Here is a 14,731-nt window from a genome sequence, read left to right as displayed (position 1 = left end):
ACCTCAGAGTGGGACCGGATTTGGAGATGGGGTCTTTGCAGAGGTCATGTGGGTGGGCCGTAGTCCAGTATGACTGGTGTCCTCATGAAGGGGGAACGTGTGGACAGGAATGTACCCAGGGAGAGGGCCACGTGGAGGCGAAGGCAGAGGCTGGGCCATGCGTTTGCAAGACAGGGAACCTGGATGATTACCTGCAGCCCTTGGAGAGAGGCCAGGCAGAGATTCTTCCCCCACCCTTAGGGAGGAACCAACCCTGCCAACATCTTGATCTTGGACTTCCCGGCCCAGAGCTAGGGGAGAATAGATTTCTGTTGTTTAAGCCGCCCGTTCTGCCACCCTTCACTATGGCAGCCGGAGCAGACTGACACCCGGCCTGTCGTGCTGACACGCTCTAGGCCCACAGTGCCGGCGCAGGGCCGAGGTGTCGCCCGCCAGAGGCAACAGCGTGTGTTCGCACGGCCTCCCTCAGGTCTGCCGGCCCTGGGCACGTGCATCTGCTCCCTGCTACAGGTGACGCCTCCACACGTGCCAGGCAAAGCCCCTGGGTTGCCACGCACGGCCTGGCTGGCCTCGCTGCCCTTCAGTAACATCAGATGACTTCCGGGCCACGGCCTCATCCCATGTCTGTGCACGCGATACGCATTGTCTCTCCCTCTGCTGGCGAGTTGAACGCATGTCTCTGAAGCAGCTTTGTTTTCCGAATGTGAATAGGTCCACTATTCCAGCCTTGTCTTCCTCTGGGGGAACGGGGAGGACGCAGACAGGCACCTCGTGGGGGGATGTTTAATGTGACCAGCTGAGGGCCTTGGTGAGACCTCCTCTTCCACTTTCCTTCGAGGTCCGGGGGAATTGCCGAGACCACAGAACTGCCGCCCAGTGGATCCCAAAGTAGGAAGGATGGTGAGTAGACCCTCCACCGCTCAGGGTCCAGGGGAGCAGCGTGCCTAGCCTTCCGCTTGCCTAACGGTGCGTGTGCCATGCCTGTGAGGCAGGTTGCGGAGCGGATCCCCACCTGCACTTAGACATGTTCTCGGGTGCTGCCTGTCTCAGCCTGAGCGACGCGGCATTTGGGAGCAGTTTATCGGCGCGCTTTGGGTGGCTGTATGTTCCAACAAATAGTTAAATGGCATTACTTTCAAGCATCTTACACAGTACCTGGAAGCCAGTTCCCCTCAGTGAATGCTGGGGGCCGGGGTGCTGACACAAGGCCCAGGCAGGTGGGGTGACCTAGACGTTCAACAGCACACTTCTCCATACTCATCTTTTCTTACCACGAAAAGCAATATTCTTATCAAAACCACAGAGCACAACTTCCAGCTGCTGAATGCAAAAGTCCAAGTACCGCTTAGAGGGTGATGTGGAGAACTCTACACACCCAGATGCAGTTCGCTGCCCTTCCTCACTGAACTCTGAACTCTGCTCTGCCTCCTGCTGCCCCCCCCAAAACATTAGTGTGAATAGTTTTGAGGTGGAAGTCTAGGAATCTGCATTTTTAAAGCATGTAATTCAATAATTTTTAGTATATTCACAGATATATGTGACCATCACCACAGTTTATTTTAGGATGTTTTCATCACCTCAAAAAGAAGTCCAATACTCCTTAGCAATTACTTTCCTGTTCTCCTATTCCTGCCCCATCCCTAAGCAACCAGTGATCTACCTGTATCTCATTTAGGGCTCTCTATGGTGCAAGCAATGAGCTATTTAATACGAAGCATTTCTAAGGAAACAAAAATAAAGGTTAATGATTAAAACTAACTACAAATTCTGTTTTTGAGTCCAGAGGGCAGTCAGTCAAGAAAAGCTCTGGCTGTTGGGCTCAAAGCATCTTTAGATGGTGGAGTGAGGGCAGTTCTGACAAGTGTCCTGGTTTGTAGTTTGAATGACTCTGGGATGGTGTTGGGCGTTCTGGTGAGCTTTCCGAGGGGCCCACCCAGCAGCAGTCAAGCAAGTTGTCCATGTGTGACTCATCGTGGTGATTTCTCTGTAGTTCGTATCAGCTCCAGTTTGTAGGGCTTCAGGAAAAGGGCAACTTTAGTTCTTAGTGACTCCAAGTTAGCAGGGTAGGAGAAAACTGGAAACGTTAAAGAGTTGTCGCCAGATACTGGAGGAAACTAGCAGAGTTCAGGGTCCAGCTTACGAGTAGATAACAAAACCTCAAAGAGCGAATAGGGCTTCGATCTGATAATGGATGTACTGTAGTTTTTTTATTGTAACATAATGTTCTCTCAACAGTCACCTCCATTCCTATCAAATATAATCACAGCAAGACTAATTGGTAAAGAGTCTAGTCTCATTACACTTGGCTTGATTATTTGCAGAAGTGCTGCAAGAGTAGTGTTTGATCATATCAGCTCTGAAGTCCGCTTTACTGGAACTTTCAAAAGGAATCTCAGATTAGACTTGTAAAAGCTTCTCAAGGGCAGGAAGCCAGGCCGAGTGTCACCATCAGGCTTCACCTGCAGTAACCAAGATTTGGGTGAATTCCCTTCTTCTTGAGGCCTCCAGTATACCTAAAGAGTCCTGGGTCTGCCAGAAAGTGACCTTTCTTGCTCACCTGTAAGAGTAGGAACTCTGTAACAGAGGCACCAGGCTGTCTTTTCAGGAGGCTTTATTGGCTCAGTAAAGTCAACTTTAGTTCCTTAAAACTTCTGTTCACGTCTGATTCTATGCCTGTCATTCTCAAATATGGCATCCCAGCCAAGACCCTGGTAATAAACCAATGTTTTCAATTTAGTCCTGTGATACAGAGAAAAGATTCTTATTTAACTTACGCATTTGCACATATATATGTATGTATGTATGTATGTGTGTGTGTGTATATATATATATATATATGAACTACAGTGTCATGAAAATCAGAGTACTTAGAGTTTATAAGTACTGGAGGTATGAGGGAGAAACACATAAATGTTTCAATTCTGTTTACAAAGATACAATTTATCAGATTACTATAAGTTACAGATAGCTTAAGAGAAAAAAAGTTTTCCTTAAACCTGGAAACAAAACATTAAAGAACTAGCAATATTTCAAACAAAAAGTCATAAAAATTGCAGTAATTCTCATCAGTTCATTCAGTCCCATATAATGATTTTTGTTTTGCTAAATCTTGGGTTAGAAGTTTTATGAATCCATCAGCTTTTCCGTTAGTTCTGGAAATCCTTGCTCAGTCCAGTGGCATGGTCTCAAAATTAATTCAAGTGATGTCATCATGGTGCTTCTTGCCTGTAACTGATTATAAATGTTTTCAGAGAATGATCAGAATAAAGCTATAACTCTTTGTGAATGACAAAAGACTTTAAATAGCCATGGTTAAAGATATGGTGAGAGTTCATTTAAAAAAATGATTCAGTGGAAAAGGAAATTTGATTATTTCTAAGGCATACAACGTTTTAAGATAACAGTTGGAATTACGATGATTATATGGACAGTAAGGACACTGACAAATTTCCAGGAATTTTTACACAATTTTGAAATACTTATATTAGTAACATATATCCATACAAATATAACCTAAGTTAAACATCACTTTTATTTGACAATGCTTCTCATGTAACTTAACATATCAAATAAGCCTAATTAGTTTCATATCACTATTTTTATAAGGAGAGAGAACAAATCTTTGATATTTTCTGGGGGCCCTCTGGAAAAATCCCAAAGTTGGTTCTAGGTCAAAAAGACTTCATTTAAAATTTGACTTCGAGAGGTTCTCAAATATGTCAACAGGTTTAAGACACTTGATGCAACGTGATCACAAGTCACCGTGAAACAATACTTAGTTATCTCTTTTTTTTTAAGTTATCTCTAACTAAAGTGACTTAAAAGATTTCAAAGGCATGTTCATAAATTTGCATAGTTATAAAAAGACTTTAGTTCTTTTAATATTGAGAAGACTCAGTTTTCTTGAGTAATCAAAGAGCTGATTAAAACAACATGAAATACAGGAAATTATTTTGATAAGTGCAGAATCTTTGTTTTCTAGGCAGATTATTCAACAGGTAAAGAAAAATCTTTTGCAATAATCCAAGAAAACCTTGTCCTTTTAACAGAGTAAGAAAGTTGAATTCCAGTTTTGCATAGGCACACTGTTGATATTAAAAATCCTTTTTTAAAAAACAAAAATCTTATCATAAATTCATTTAACTTTAGCCAGCTTGACCACACAACGTAAGACTTTTTTTCTCTCTTCTCCAACTTTTTATAACTATTTATTTTTTTGTCCTTTATTCTCCTTAAAAAAAATGAAACAACCATTAAATAACCTCTAAACTAGGACAAAATTTTTCCCTTAACAGAAACACATCTTCATACCTTATACTTTTTTTTTTACCAAAATCATATCTTGCATCCTTGCATACTTTGTATATAGAGATTTTTTCTTTACCCTTTTTATTTCTAGTAGTTTCACTTACATATAAGACTAGAATTCTTAACCCTTAGTAATTAACATCTAGTGAGAACTAGGAGGTAGGCAATGGTGAACTGTTTGTCACATACAACATTCTGTAGTAGGTGAGCAAACACTAACAATGAGAAAGATAATCCACAAAATTAACTGGGAAGTGGATTTACTGCCACTGAAATGCAAACAGTAGAACATGCTTTAAAATGGATACAAAGTACATTTAAAATCTTCAAGAGATAAATGATAGACTAAGAAATTATAAAACAAGTGGGCACATATGAGTCAAGAACAGATGGAAACACAACCAATCAGCAACCCTGAAAAAGGAAACTAGTCACTGCAGTAACTCAGTAGAGGGTGTTAATGCCAGCTGGCCTCAGCCAAAGAGAGGATGAATGAGCCGGACAGCAGGACTGAGGAATTCACCTGGGAAGTGGAGCACAGAGATAAAAGGAAAAAAAGGCAGAAAAGAGAAGAGAGCTGGAGGACATATGAGAGATTGACAGACTCCAGCTGTAGTAGCAGTCCTAGGAAAGAGAATAAAGGAAATGGTTGAGAAGTGAGCACATAGGGTAGGGGGTCCCTGGAGGAAAAGAGCCAGATGCAGCTTTTTGACAGAAGAGAAGCCATTTTAGCCGAAGCCATTTTGGGATCTACGCCTGGCCACCATGCTTGCCCTTGAACAGGTCTCTGTAATTAATGATCTTAAGGGAACAAAAGGAGGTGGGAACAAATGACTGTCATCAAGCAAGAGAAGTAAAAAGAGTGAAGATAATAAATCAGTTGTAAAGACTCCCAGTTCTGTTCAGTGATAAAGATTAGCCTGAAGGCTCCACCCCGAGACCAACTGGAACCTCAGGGGTGATAATGTTGACCTTTTCTGACCCTCGTGACCTCAGTCAACCAAAACTTGGACTCTGGTGACCTTTGCCCCAATTCTATGCTGAAGCCCCTTCATGAATATGCATATTCCCTTAGCTTAAACTTTCCCAATTTGCTGTTTGGAGGGACACTGCTTTGGGAAATATCCCTGATGTTCTCCTTACTCGCTGCAAGTGATAAATCCTTCCTTCTCCCACTCTTTGTCTTGGTTGTGTCTTTTGGCTCGACACCCACCAAGAGGTGAACCCAGTTTTCAGGTAACAGTGATATTAGAGAATTACTAAGCATTTTACAGAATAAAAAAAGACAGAAATGAGTTTTCAGTTTGAAAACAGACAGTGATGATTGAGCAAAATGTGTAAATATGTCAGTCACACCCATCACAGTGAAGTTGAGGACGTCAAGGGACAAGAGCAAGCCTGCAATCACTCAGGGAGGAAGGGGGGCGGCAGTTGGCGAGGATGCTGTGAATTGTGAGGTGCAGGCTGTGGACTCCGTGGGATGCAGAGGGGTTCCCTGTGAGCCTGGAGCAGCTGGCATGGCTTTGCTGATGAAGAGCTGGGAGGCTGGAGAGGACCAAAAGACTCCCGGCAGGCAGATCAGTGAACAGAGGTCCACATGGGGGTTTTGGGGGGACTGCCAGGAGGGAAAAGTCTGCCCAAATTTGACCTTCACTTTTTCCGTTATTCAGGTTTACAGCTGGAATAGTTTTATTAGACAGATTCTGCATTTTCTACACGGCGTTGAAGTAGCACTAGTTACATTAGTGAAAATCAACTACTCTTGGTGTCCTTCAGGACTATGCATGTAATTATTCAGTAAATACTGGCTGGACCTGGTCTTGCTCTGTGACAGGCACAGCTTAGGCTCTCGGGGACCTGGGACATAGGAAGACCAAGTCCCAGTTGTCATGCGGCTCATGTTCAAGTGAGTCAGATGATAATTATTAAGAAAGCAAATAAGAGAATATTAGTGACAAGAGACTAACAGAGTGTACTGGGTCAGATAGTGGCCCCAAATCCATGTCCTCCTGGAACCTCAGAATGTGACCTTGCTTGGAAGGAGGACCTTTGCAGATGTAATTAGTTAAAATCAGGTCCTACTGTCTGGGGTGGTCCCCAAAGCCACTGCCTAGTCCTTCTTAGAAGAGGCAGGGATACACCTAGGAGACGGGCACAGGTGGCAGGGATGCGGCTACGAGCCAAGGAACACGAGCATTGCCAGCCACGCCCCCCCCCCCCAGGGAAGAGCAGGAAGGACCCTCCCCTGGAGCCTTCAGAGGGGGTGTGGCCCTGCTGACACCTTGAGTTCTAACTCCAGAACTGTGAGCCTTTGAACTCCCGTTGCCCTAAGCCACCCAGCCCGGTGGCACTTGGTTCCGGCAGCTACAGGAGCGTAGTACACAGGGATTGAAAAGTTCCTGCCCTGTCCTTGAAATGGCCCTCGTTCTTGACTTTTCACGTGTTGAACTTTTGTCCCCAACTGCACAGTAGCCCGTGGCACTGATTCAGGAGGAGGCCAAGCCTGGAATTCTTCCTTCCCTTTATCGCTGGGACCTTGCTTCCCAGTGGTGAAGGTCATAAAGCCCCATGTTTTGAAATCAAAACAAGTTTGTGCTGTGAACTTCAGCTTTAGAAGATAAGATTTAAAGGAGTATCTAGGTAAAAAGCAGACGTGTTCTCTGGTGACAGCTCCGTTTGGACCAGTCCTGCCAGAACCCTGTCCTCCTCTCCCGCCCCGCTGAGGCGCCTCTGCTCCTCCCTGGTCACCCTCCTGCGGCTCTAAGTCTGGGTCTCCCTGCCTCTCGGGTCCCACTGACCTCAGCCCCGCCATCCCGTTCCCCTATTCCCTCATTCTGCCGCCGGAACGCCCCGAGTTCACCTCTTGTGCCCTGAGATCATTCAGTCACTCCTACAGGTATTTTAGATTTATTCTGTTAGCACTCTTATGCAAAAATCCCTCAAAAGAGATTTAGAAGAAGGAAAAGGGGGCGGCGGCTGTGGTGTAGCCTCAGCCAGGAGCTCTGAAGATCTCAGGTTCACCCCAGGTTTGGGCTCCAGGCCGCTCGGGATGGACACCCTCCCCTCTCGGAGCGGGAGCCCTGGGTTCCAGGGGCGGGATCAGAGCCACAGGCTCGCCTCTGAGGAGTTCACCGTCCAGCTCTAAGTGGTGACGGCGCTCTCACCGTTTCAGACCCTCTGCCCCGGCTCGGTGGGCGTGGCTGCCTGTCTGCGGGAGAAACAGCAGCGGGGTCTCTGGCGAGCTCAGTCCCTCCTCTGCTCCACGCATTTGTCTCTGTGCTGCCCCTGTTTCCAGAAGACAGAGGCTAGAGGCAGTGAGCCCCGGCGGTCCCTCAGGCTGATGTCAGGAGAGGCCCAGGTCCCTGGCCAGACGGGAAGAGGTGGCCTCGCTCACTGGCAGGCCAGTCCTGGTCCCCGCAGCCTGTGCAGGCGGCCGGCTCCCCACTGGCAAAGACCACAGGCGGTGGAGAAACACGCACGCCCCCGCCGTCAGGAGCCGGGTCTTTGGACTGGCCGCCTGCCGCGCCGGATGGAGCATTCCGGAGCCCCGGGCCTCGAAGGGCCGGCCGCTGTGGGAACTGACCTCGGGCCCTTCCTGGCGGCACGTGGTGGTGCTTTGTGCCCATTTCAGAGCCTGTGTCCCCTGCCCGCAGCGGGCCGTCGGCCATCGAGAGGGCCAGAGCCTGTTCTCAGCTCCACGTGCGCCCCAGGCTGGCGCCCGGGGCCTCCTCCGTGCCCGCTTCTGGTGACCTCTGCCCTCCGCGGCCCTGCCGAGCCTGTGCTGGCGTCCCAGCCGCCTGTGCGGCGTGCGGGTCGCCTCTGGGTCTGGGAGTGAGGCTCGGCCACTGACCTCTCCTCTCTGGGGTCAGACTCGCCCGGCAGACCCCACGAGAGGATGGTGGACACGCTGCAGTTCTTGGGACGTTCTGGGGCGTTCCGCTCCTTGAAACTGCCTCCTTGGCCCTGGCGTGAGTCCAGGCTGCCCTCTGAGAGCCACGCCCTCACCAGCCTGCAGGACTGGTTAACCTCAGCAGGAGCCGCTGGGCTCAGTTCAGAGCCGGCAAGGGAATGAACACAAGCCAGAAAGGCCTGTGTTTCGGTTTGGAGTTTTTGTTTTTAATCCTCTCGTGGTGAGATAAACGAGGCTAACAAAGCATTTGCCTGTGTTATAAAATTCATCAGAGCAGACACCGGCAGAGCGACCTCTGTAAAGGTCACGCCGAGCTCTGCAGGACTTGGTAAGCAGAATTCTTGGCATCCAGGTTGGCGCTGGCACTAAAGTTTCTTACGGGCGGAAAAGGGTTTGGCTGATGGGCCATTGTCTGTACCCTTGGCCCAGGCTGTGTGGGGTGAGAGCGCTTTCATTTTCTATTCTTTATTCTGTTCAACATCAGAAACTAACAACCACCCCAGGCTCCTTCTGAGATGCCTGCTGTTTTTGTGGCAGGAGATAGAGAAGTGTCATTGGTTGAGGCAGCCCATGGGATCTCAAGGCCACTGTCAGCTAGGTACACGGCTCACCTAACTGTCTCCAGTTGTTGGCTGGGGCTGGGAGAGAGCAGAGTGACCACTGAGGCCTGCGTCCAGTGGGAGGCGAGGCTTTGAGGAAGTGGAGCTCTTTGGATTAGGGGAAGGACGGGGTGGGGGATGGCTACACCGCAGAGGTGTGGCCTGACTTTGAGAAGTCAGGAGGTCCTTACATTTAAATGTAAGTACTCAGCACAAGGGCACGTGGAACTTCGGTTCCCAGTATGAGAACAACCAGCTGGAATTAACAGGAGCCTCTGGAGCAAAGGAGTTTCCTCTGCGAGGCCCTGCAGCCCAGGCTGGGCCACCGGCCCCCCAGGAGGACACTGAGACCTGGGCTTCCGTCTCTGCTCCCTGACCCTCACCCTCACCTTGCCTTCTCCAGCGACTGCTCCTTCCTGCGAAGGCCAAGGCCAGGAATACCCTTTCTAAGTCCCCAGGGTTTTGTTGGGTGATTTGTTCAGGTCAAACATGACTATAACCCAAGAAAAGAAACAGAACGATGAGGAACACAAGAGACTCGGGAGGGGACCAAAGGATGCCCAGGGGCCCCACCCGGGATCCTAAGAGCAGGATGAGTGCCCACGGCTGGTCTCTGCGGGCCTGACGGCGAGTGGAGAGGGGAGACAGACGGGGCACGGCTCTGGGGGCGAGGGGTGCGGTGGTGCAGGCCCTGTGGGCAGGACCGCATCTCCAGGAACAAGCCTGATGGAAGCTCAGTCCTCAGGAAGGACTCTCGGTCCTCACAATCGAGGTTTTTCCTTCCTCTCCTTTTCCTTTGGCTTCCTTTTCCTCTTCAAGTTTTCCTTTCATATTTCATTGGAGAGGAGCACCAAATAATTTTTTTTAATTAATTGTATTTATTTTGGCTGCATTGGGTCTTCGTTGCTGCGCGGGCTTTCTCTAGTTGCAGTGAGCAGGGGCCACTCTTCGTTGCGGTGTGCGGGCTTCTCATTGTGGTGGCTTCTCTTGTTGCAAAGCACGGGCTCTAGGCACGCGGGCTTCAATAGTTGCGGCACACGGGCTCAGTAGTTGTGGCTCGCGGGCTCTAGAGCGCAGGCTCAGTAGTTGTGGCGCACGGGCTTAGTTGCTCCTCAGCATGTGGGATCTTCCTGGACCAGGGCTTGAACCCATGTCCTCTGCATTGGCAGGCAGATTCCTAACCACTGTGCCACCAGGGAAGCCCCCAAATAATTTTTTAATGCAAATTGAATTAATGAAAAATAAAAATAACAGTTCAAATATTAATTTAGATGGATCGGCTGCAAAAAATTTCCTCCTCCATTTGCACGAACCTCATCGTCCTGCCACTGTGGGTCTGCAGGGGCCTTTCCCTCCTGGGTCCTCGCAGCCCCTGGCTCTAGGCTCTGCCCACGGGACTTAGCTGCCCTCAGAAGGTGAATTGGGAGCCGCGGAGGAGGACGGGGCAGATGCTGAACAGCTCACTGGCGCCATCTGCTGGACCAAGTGCTTCGTCCACTCACGGAGGAGCATGGCTCGCTTTGACCCTGATTTTACCCCCGCCTTAGCTTCCTTTATAGACATTTCTCATACTCAGTAATATATTTATATTTTTGAATGCTTACATTTATTATTTTTATAACAACTGTATTGCAATACAATTCATTTTCCTTACAGTCCACCCACTTACAGTGTGCATTGCAATTCAGTGGGTTTTAGTACGTTCAGAATTGCACGACTGCCACAATCAAATTTAGAACATTCTCATCACTGAAAATGAATCCCCAACTCATCAGCAGTCATACCCCATTTTCCCGCAATCCTCCCAGCCCTAGGCAACCACCAATCTACTTTTGTCTCTTAGGATTTACCTATCCTGGACATTTCACATAATTGGACTGATCCAATGTGTAGTCTTTTGTTTCTGGTTCTTTCACTTAACAGAATGTGTTCAGGTTCTTTCGTACTGTAGCACGTGTCAATACTTCATTTCTTTTTATGGCTGAGTCATATTCCATTGTGTGTCTGTACCACATTTTGTTCATTCAGTCGTTCATTACTGGTCATTTGGATTGTCTCCAGCTTTGGCTATTACAAATAATGCTGCTGTAAACATACAATCACAAGTTGTTGTGTGGACGTATGTTTTCATTTCTCTTGGGCACACACCTAGGAGTGGGATTTCTGGGCTGTAAGATACGCTGCGCTTAATCGTCTGAGGAGCTGCCAGGCTGTCTCCAAGGCAGCCACACCATTTTACATCCCCAGCAATAGTGCACGAGGGTTCCAGTCCCTCCCCGTCCTCGCCAGCTCTTGCTGTCATCTGGCAGTTTGATTTTAACCATCCTGAGCGGTGTGAACTGTGGTCGTGTCGCGGTTAGATTTGCGTTTCCCTGGCGCTAACGATGTTGAGCATCTCTTCATGTGCTTTGGCCATATGTATGTTTTCCTTGGAGAAATGTCTATTCAAATCTTTTGCCCGTTTTTAATTGGGTTAATTTGTCTTTTCTTATTGAGTTGTAGTAGTTCTTTATATTCTAGACCCAAGTCCTCCCCTTGGCTCTGTTGGTGCCTGCAACTGGAGGCCAAGGGAAGAAGCAGCCTGAACCTAAGATGTCTCTAAAAACTAAAGTCTATTTCAGAAATGAACAGAGCCAATCCAGAAGGAAGAGTTGGTTTGGAAGAAGATAATTAGTTTAGTCTGCAACCTGGAAGTCCTACGCTCTTCTGGACACAGTTTTTCTGCTCTGCACCCAGCCTGGAGCCTGCTGTGGGAGTCCAGAGGAGACTAGGAAGGGGTCACAGGGAGAGGGGGGAGGGAGGAAATGGGGTCTTGGGCAGAAGAAGGAAGGGACCCGTCAGGGATGGAAGCAGAGAGGCCAGATTGGTGGGAGGGAAAGAGGAGAAAGCCACGGACCCGGGGCTCCCAGGCAGAGACTGTGGCCAACAGTGTCCACATGATTGCCAGTCCTGCGATGTTATTTATCACAGCGTGGCTTGTAAGTTTCTTCTCAAGGTATTCTAACCTCAGGAGCTGATGGAAAGAAACCCTACAGCACTGCACAGGATTTTATTCAGTCCTTACTTTTCTAATATTTCATAAAGTGGTTAATCACACAAAGAAGCCTTGTTGCTGTTTTTTTTGGTTTTGTTTTTAATTATCTCACGTTTTTCTCTCTTATAAATATTGCCCTTAACACCCGGGATGTAGGGAGCTGACTTAGCTTTATAGGAAGTGAACCCGTAGGAAAATTGTGTCATAGGAAAAAAAATGAACAACAGCATTGCTTAAATACAAGCTTGTTAACTTGGTTTCTATCTTATTAAAATTCTTTAGCATTGCAAATGAAGGGTTTGGGTGAAGATATAGCAAAAAATATATTTCCCATTCTACTACCTTGTGTTATTTTAGTTCAGAAGACTGGAATCAGCTGTGTTGGATAACATTAACTTTCTTGAAGTATTTGAAAGGTGGAAAGTCCAAAACCTGGTCCTTATTTTAAAATATCCCCCTGTCACATGCTCACAGGCATCATCTCTCCTTGCTTTCCTGTTGCTGCTGGACGGAGGCATGTTCTCACCATCCTCCCCGCCCACCGGGCTGCTAGAGAAGGTCTTCCAATACATCGATCTCCATCAGGATGAATTTGTACAGGTGAGAGACACGGCACGCACAAAATGCTTGGATATGCCCCTTGGGAATCTGGGAGAATGGTTATTTGCTGGGAGATGTGGATTTTTTTTTTTTTTTTTTGCTTGACAACTCCATTTAAAATGCCTGTGACTCCTCATTGACTTAGAATAATAAATGTTGGTTAGATTCAGGTAAGAGATCCCTTCCGGCCATTCCTTCCAAAAAGGGCATTCCCAGCACATTTGATCTAGGAATGTCTGCTTAGCAATGATCAGCAAGCTCTGTTGAGATCACCTTTACTCTGGACCGTCGTCAGGTGGCCCATCCTCCCCTTCAGAGACCCTCCCCACCTGCAAAACTAGCTGAAATGCATCCTCCCCGTCGTGTCACCGCCTGGCACGTCCCTCTCCTGCTGGCTCTCCTGTGCCCCTGGCATGCCTGGCCCACCTCCACAGCCCGGGAACCCCCTGGGGCCGCCCTGGACCCTGGACCCCGAGCCCCCGACCCTGCGTCTGGCACACGATGTGTGTTCAGTGTACATTTATGGGTCAACCAACCCGTGTCGGGAATATTACTGTGCAAACAGACGTGAATCCCTCATGATTCATACTAAAGCACAAAGCTCAGTGTACAGGCTGCAGTGCCTAAGCTTGACCTTCATGGAATCCTTCCTCGTGTGAGCGTGTTAACTTGATGTAAGTGCCTGTTGGGATGTTGAAACCCGACTGGGGTTCGCAGTGCAGGCTGGAATTCACAGCAGGGAGAGATGAGGCATGCGGTGGGAGCATGCGCCAATGTGGGCCTCTCAGCCCATCGCTGCTCTGCAGCGTCCTCATATCCTCCCAGTCCATTAAGTTTAGTGCTAACTTGGCAGCATCCGCCCTACAAATTCCAGTTTAAAAATGTAAAACACAATATTCCTTCAGATCAAATACATTTCTTCACAATAAAAATAGAAGTGCTACAACCAGGATAGAAATCAAACTAAAATAAGTTAGGAAGTAGAGTCCAAAATCACATGTATGGTTTTTAATAAACACTGCGGCTGTCCCAGTGTAAGCGGCTCAAGTACGGACCCTGGAATGGGAAGGATTGTTCCTAACATTGAGAATCAGCAGTGGTTACGGAGCTCCCACGGGGCGAGGCTTCGGCCTGGGTCTCCCGTGTATACGTTCTCACTCCGTCCTCACCAAGAAAGACATGTTTCCTCTTCTGTCCCCAGAGTGTGGGTTTTCTGCACAACAAGCAAGTCTCCAGTTCTCTGTGTGCCCCCCCCGGTGTCCTGCGACGTGGCTCACCTCTGACACTGTCTTCCTGGAGGTAGTGTCACCCCTACCCCGATGCCGACCTCAGACGCCAGTAGCTGGTGGTGGGCCCCCAGGTTGCCCACACTTCTGCCTGACTCGGCTACAGATCAGGGCCTCTGGTGACCCCTCCTCAGGCTCATTGTTTGCTAGAACAGCTCGCAGAACTCAGGGACACGCTTCTACACGTTTGCCCGGGGCGGGAGCTTCTGTCCTGTGGGTTGCAGGGCATCCCTTCCCAGCCCGGAAGTTCTCTGAACCCCGAGCCTCGGGGATGTTTATGGAGGCTTCGTCACGTAGGCATCACCGATTCTTAGCTCCATCTCCAGCCCGTCATCCTTCCCCCAAGGTGGGGAGCTGGGGCTGGAAGTTCTGAGCGTCTGATCACGGCTCGGTCTTTCTGGTGACCGGCCCACACGCCCAGAAGCCTCCAAAGTTCCTCACTAGAACGAAAGCACGCTCCTTTTCACCCGGGAAATCCCAAGGGCATTAGGAGCTCTGTCAGGACCCGGCGTCGAAGACCAAATGTTAGAACAAGAGATGCTCCTAGTACCTCATCGCTTAGGAAATTGTAAAAGTCTTAGGAGCGCTGGCCGGGAACCGGGGAGAGAGACCAAAGTGTGTGTGTGTTACTGTCTCACAGCATTACCTCCACCATAATCCGCAGCGAGGGAGCCTCACGCCCCTCCTGCAGTGGAGGAAGCTGAGGCTAATTCCAGAGCTTCAGAAGTGTCCTTGAAGCCACCCACCTGTAGTGGGCAGAACCAGGACCAGGAACTCGGGTTGTCTGCCTGCCCAGCCCTGAGTTCAAACCCGGGGTTACACCCCCTCCCGGATCCTGCAGGTGCAGCGGGGGGACCTCAGAGCTGAAATGCACGGGATGGTCACAGGGGGTCCTGCAGCCTAGCTGAGGCCACCGTGGGGTGGATCAGAGTGACCTGCAGGGACGTTTGTGGGAAGCCGAGCCCTCGCGGGGCGGCTGCTCTCAGTTCCTAGA

General features: G+C 48.8%; 1 protein-coding gene across 1 annotated transcript in view; it reads left to right on the top strand.

Moving 5' to 3' along the window:
• Nucleotides 1-849: 849 nt before the first annotated feature.
• The window catches only part of CNDP1 (carnosine dipeptidase 1), a 31,384-nt gene continuing 17,502 nt past the window's right edge, over nt 850-14,731 (top strand). The window contains exons 1-2 of the mRNA XM_060122032.1: nt 850-900; nt 12,326-12,451. Coding sequence (XP_059978015.1) covers nt 898-900; nt 12,326-12,451 — 129 coding nt within the window. The 5' untranslated portion in view covers nt 850-897. The remainder of the gene's footprint in view (nt 901-12,325; nt 12,452-14,731) is intronic.

The sequence above is a fragment of the Lagenorhynchus albirostris genome, chromosome 14 (assembly GCF_949774975.1).
Source record: "Lagenorhynchus albirostris chromosome 14, mLagAlb1.1, whole genome shotgun sequence".
In the NCBI taxonomy this organism is placed as follows: Eukaryota; Metazoa; Chordata; class Mammalia; order Artiodactyla; family Delphinidae; genus Lagenorhynchus; species Lagenorhynchus albirostris.
The sequence above is the reverse complement of the archived record's forward strand: the minus strand, read 5'-3'. Positions and strand labels throughout refer to the sequence as shown.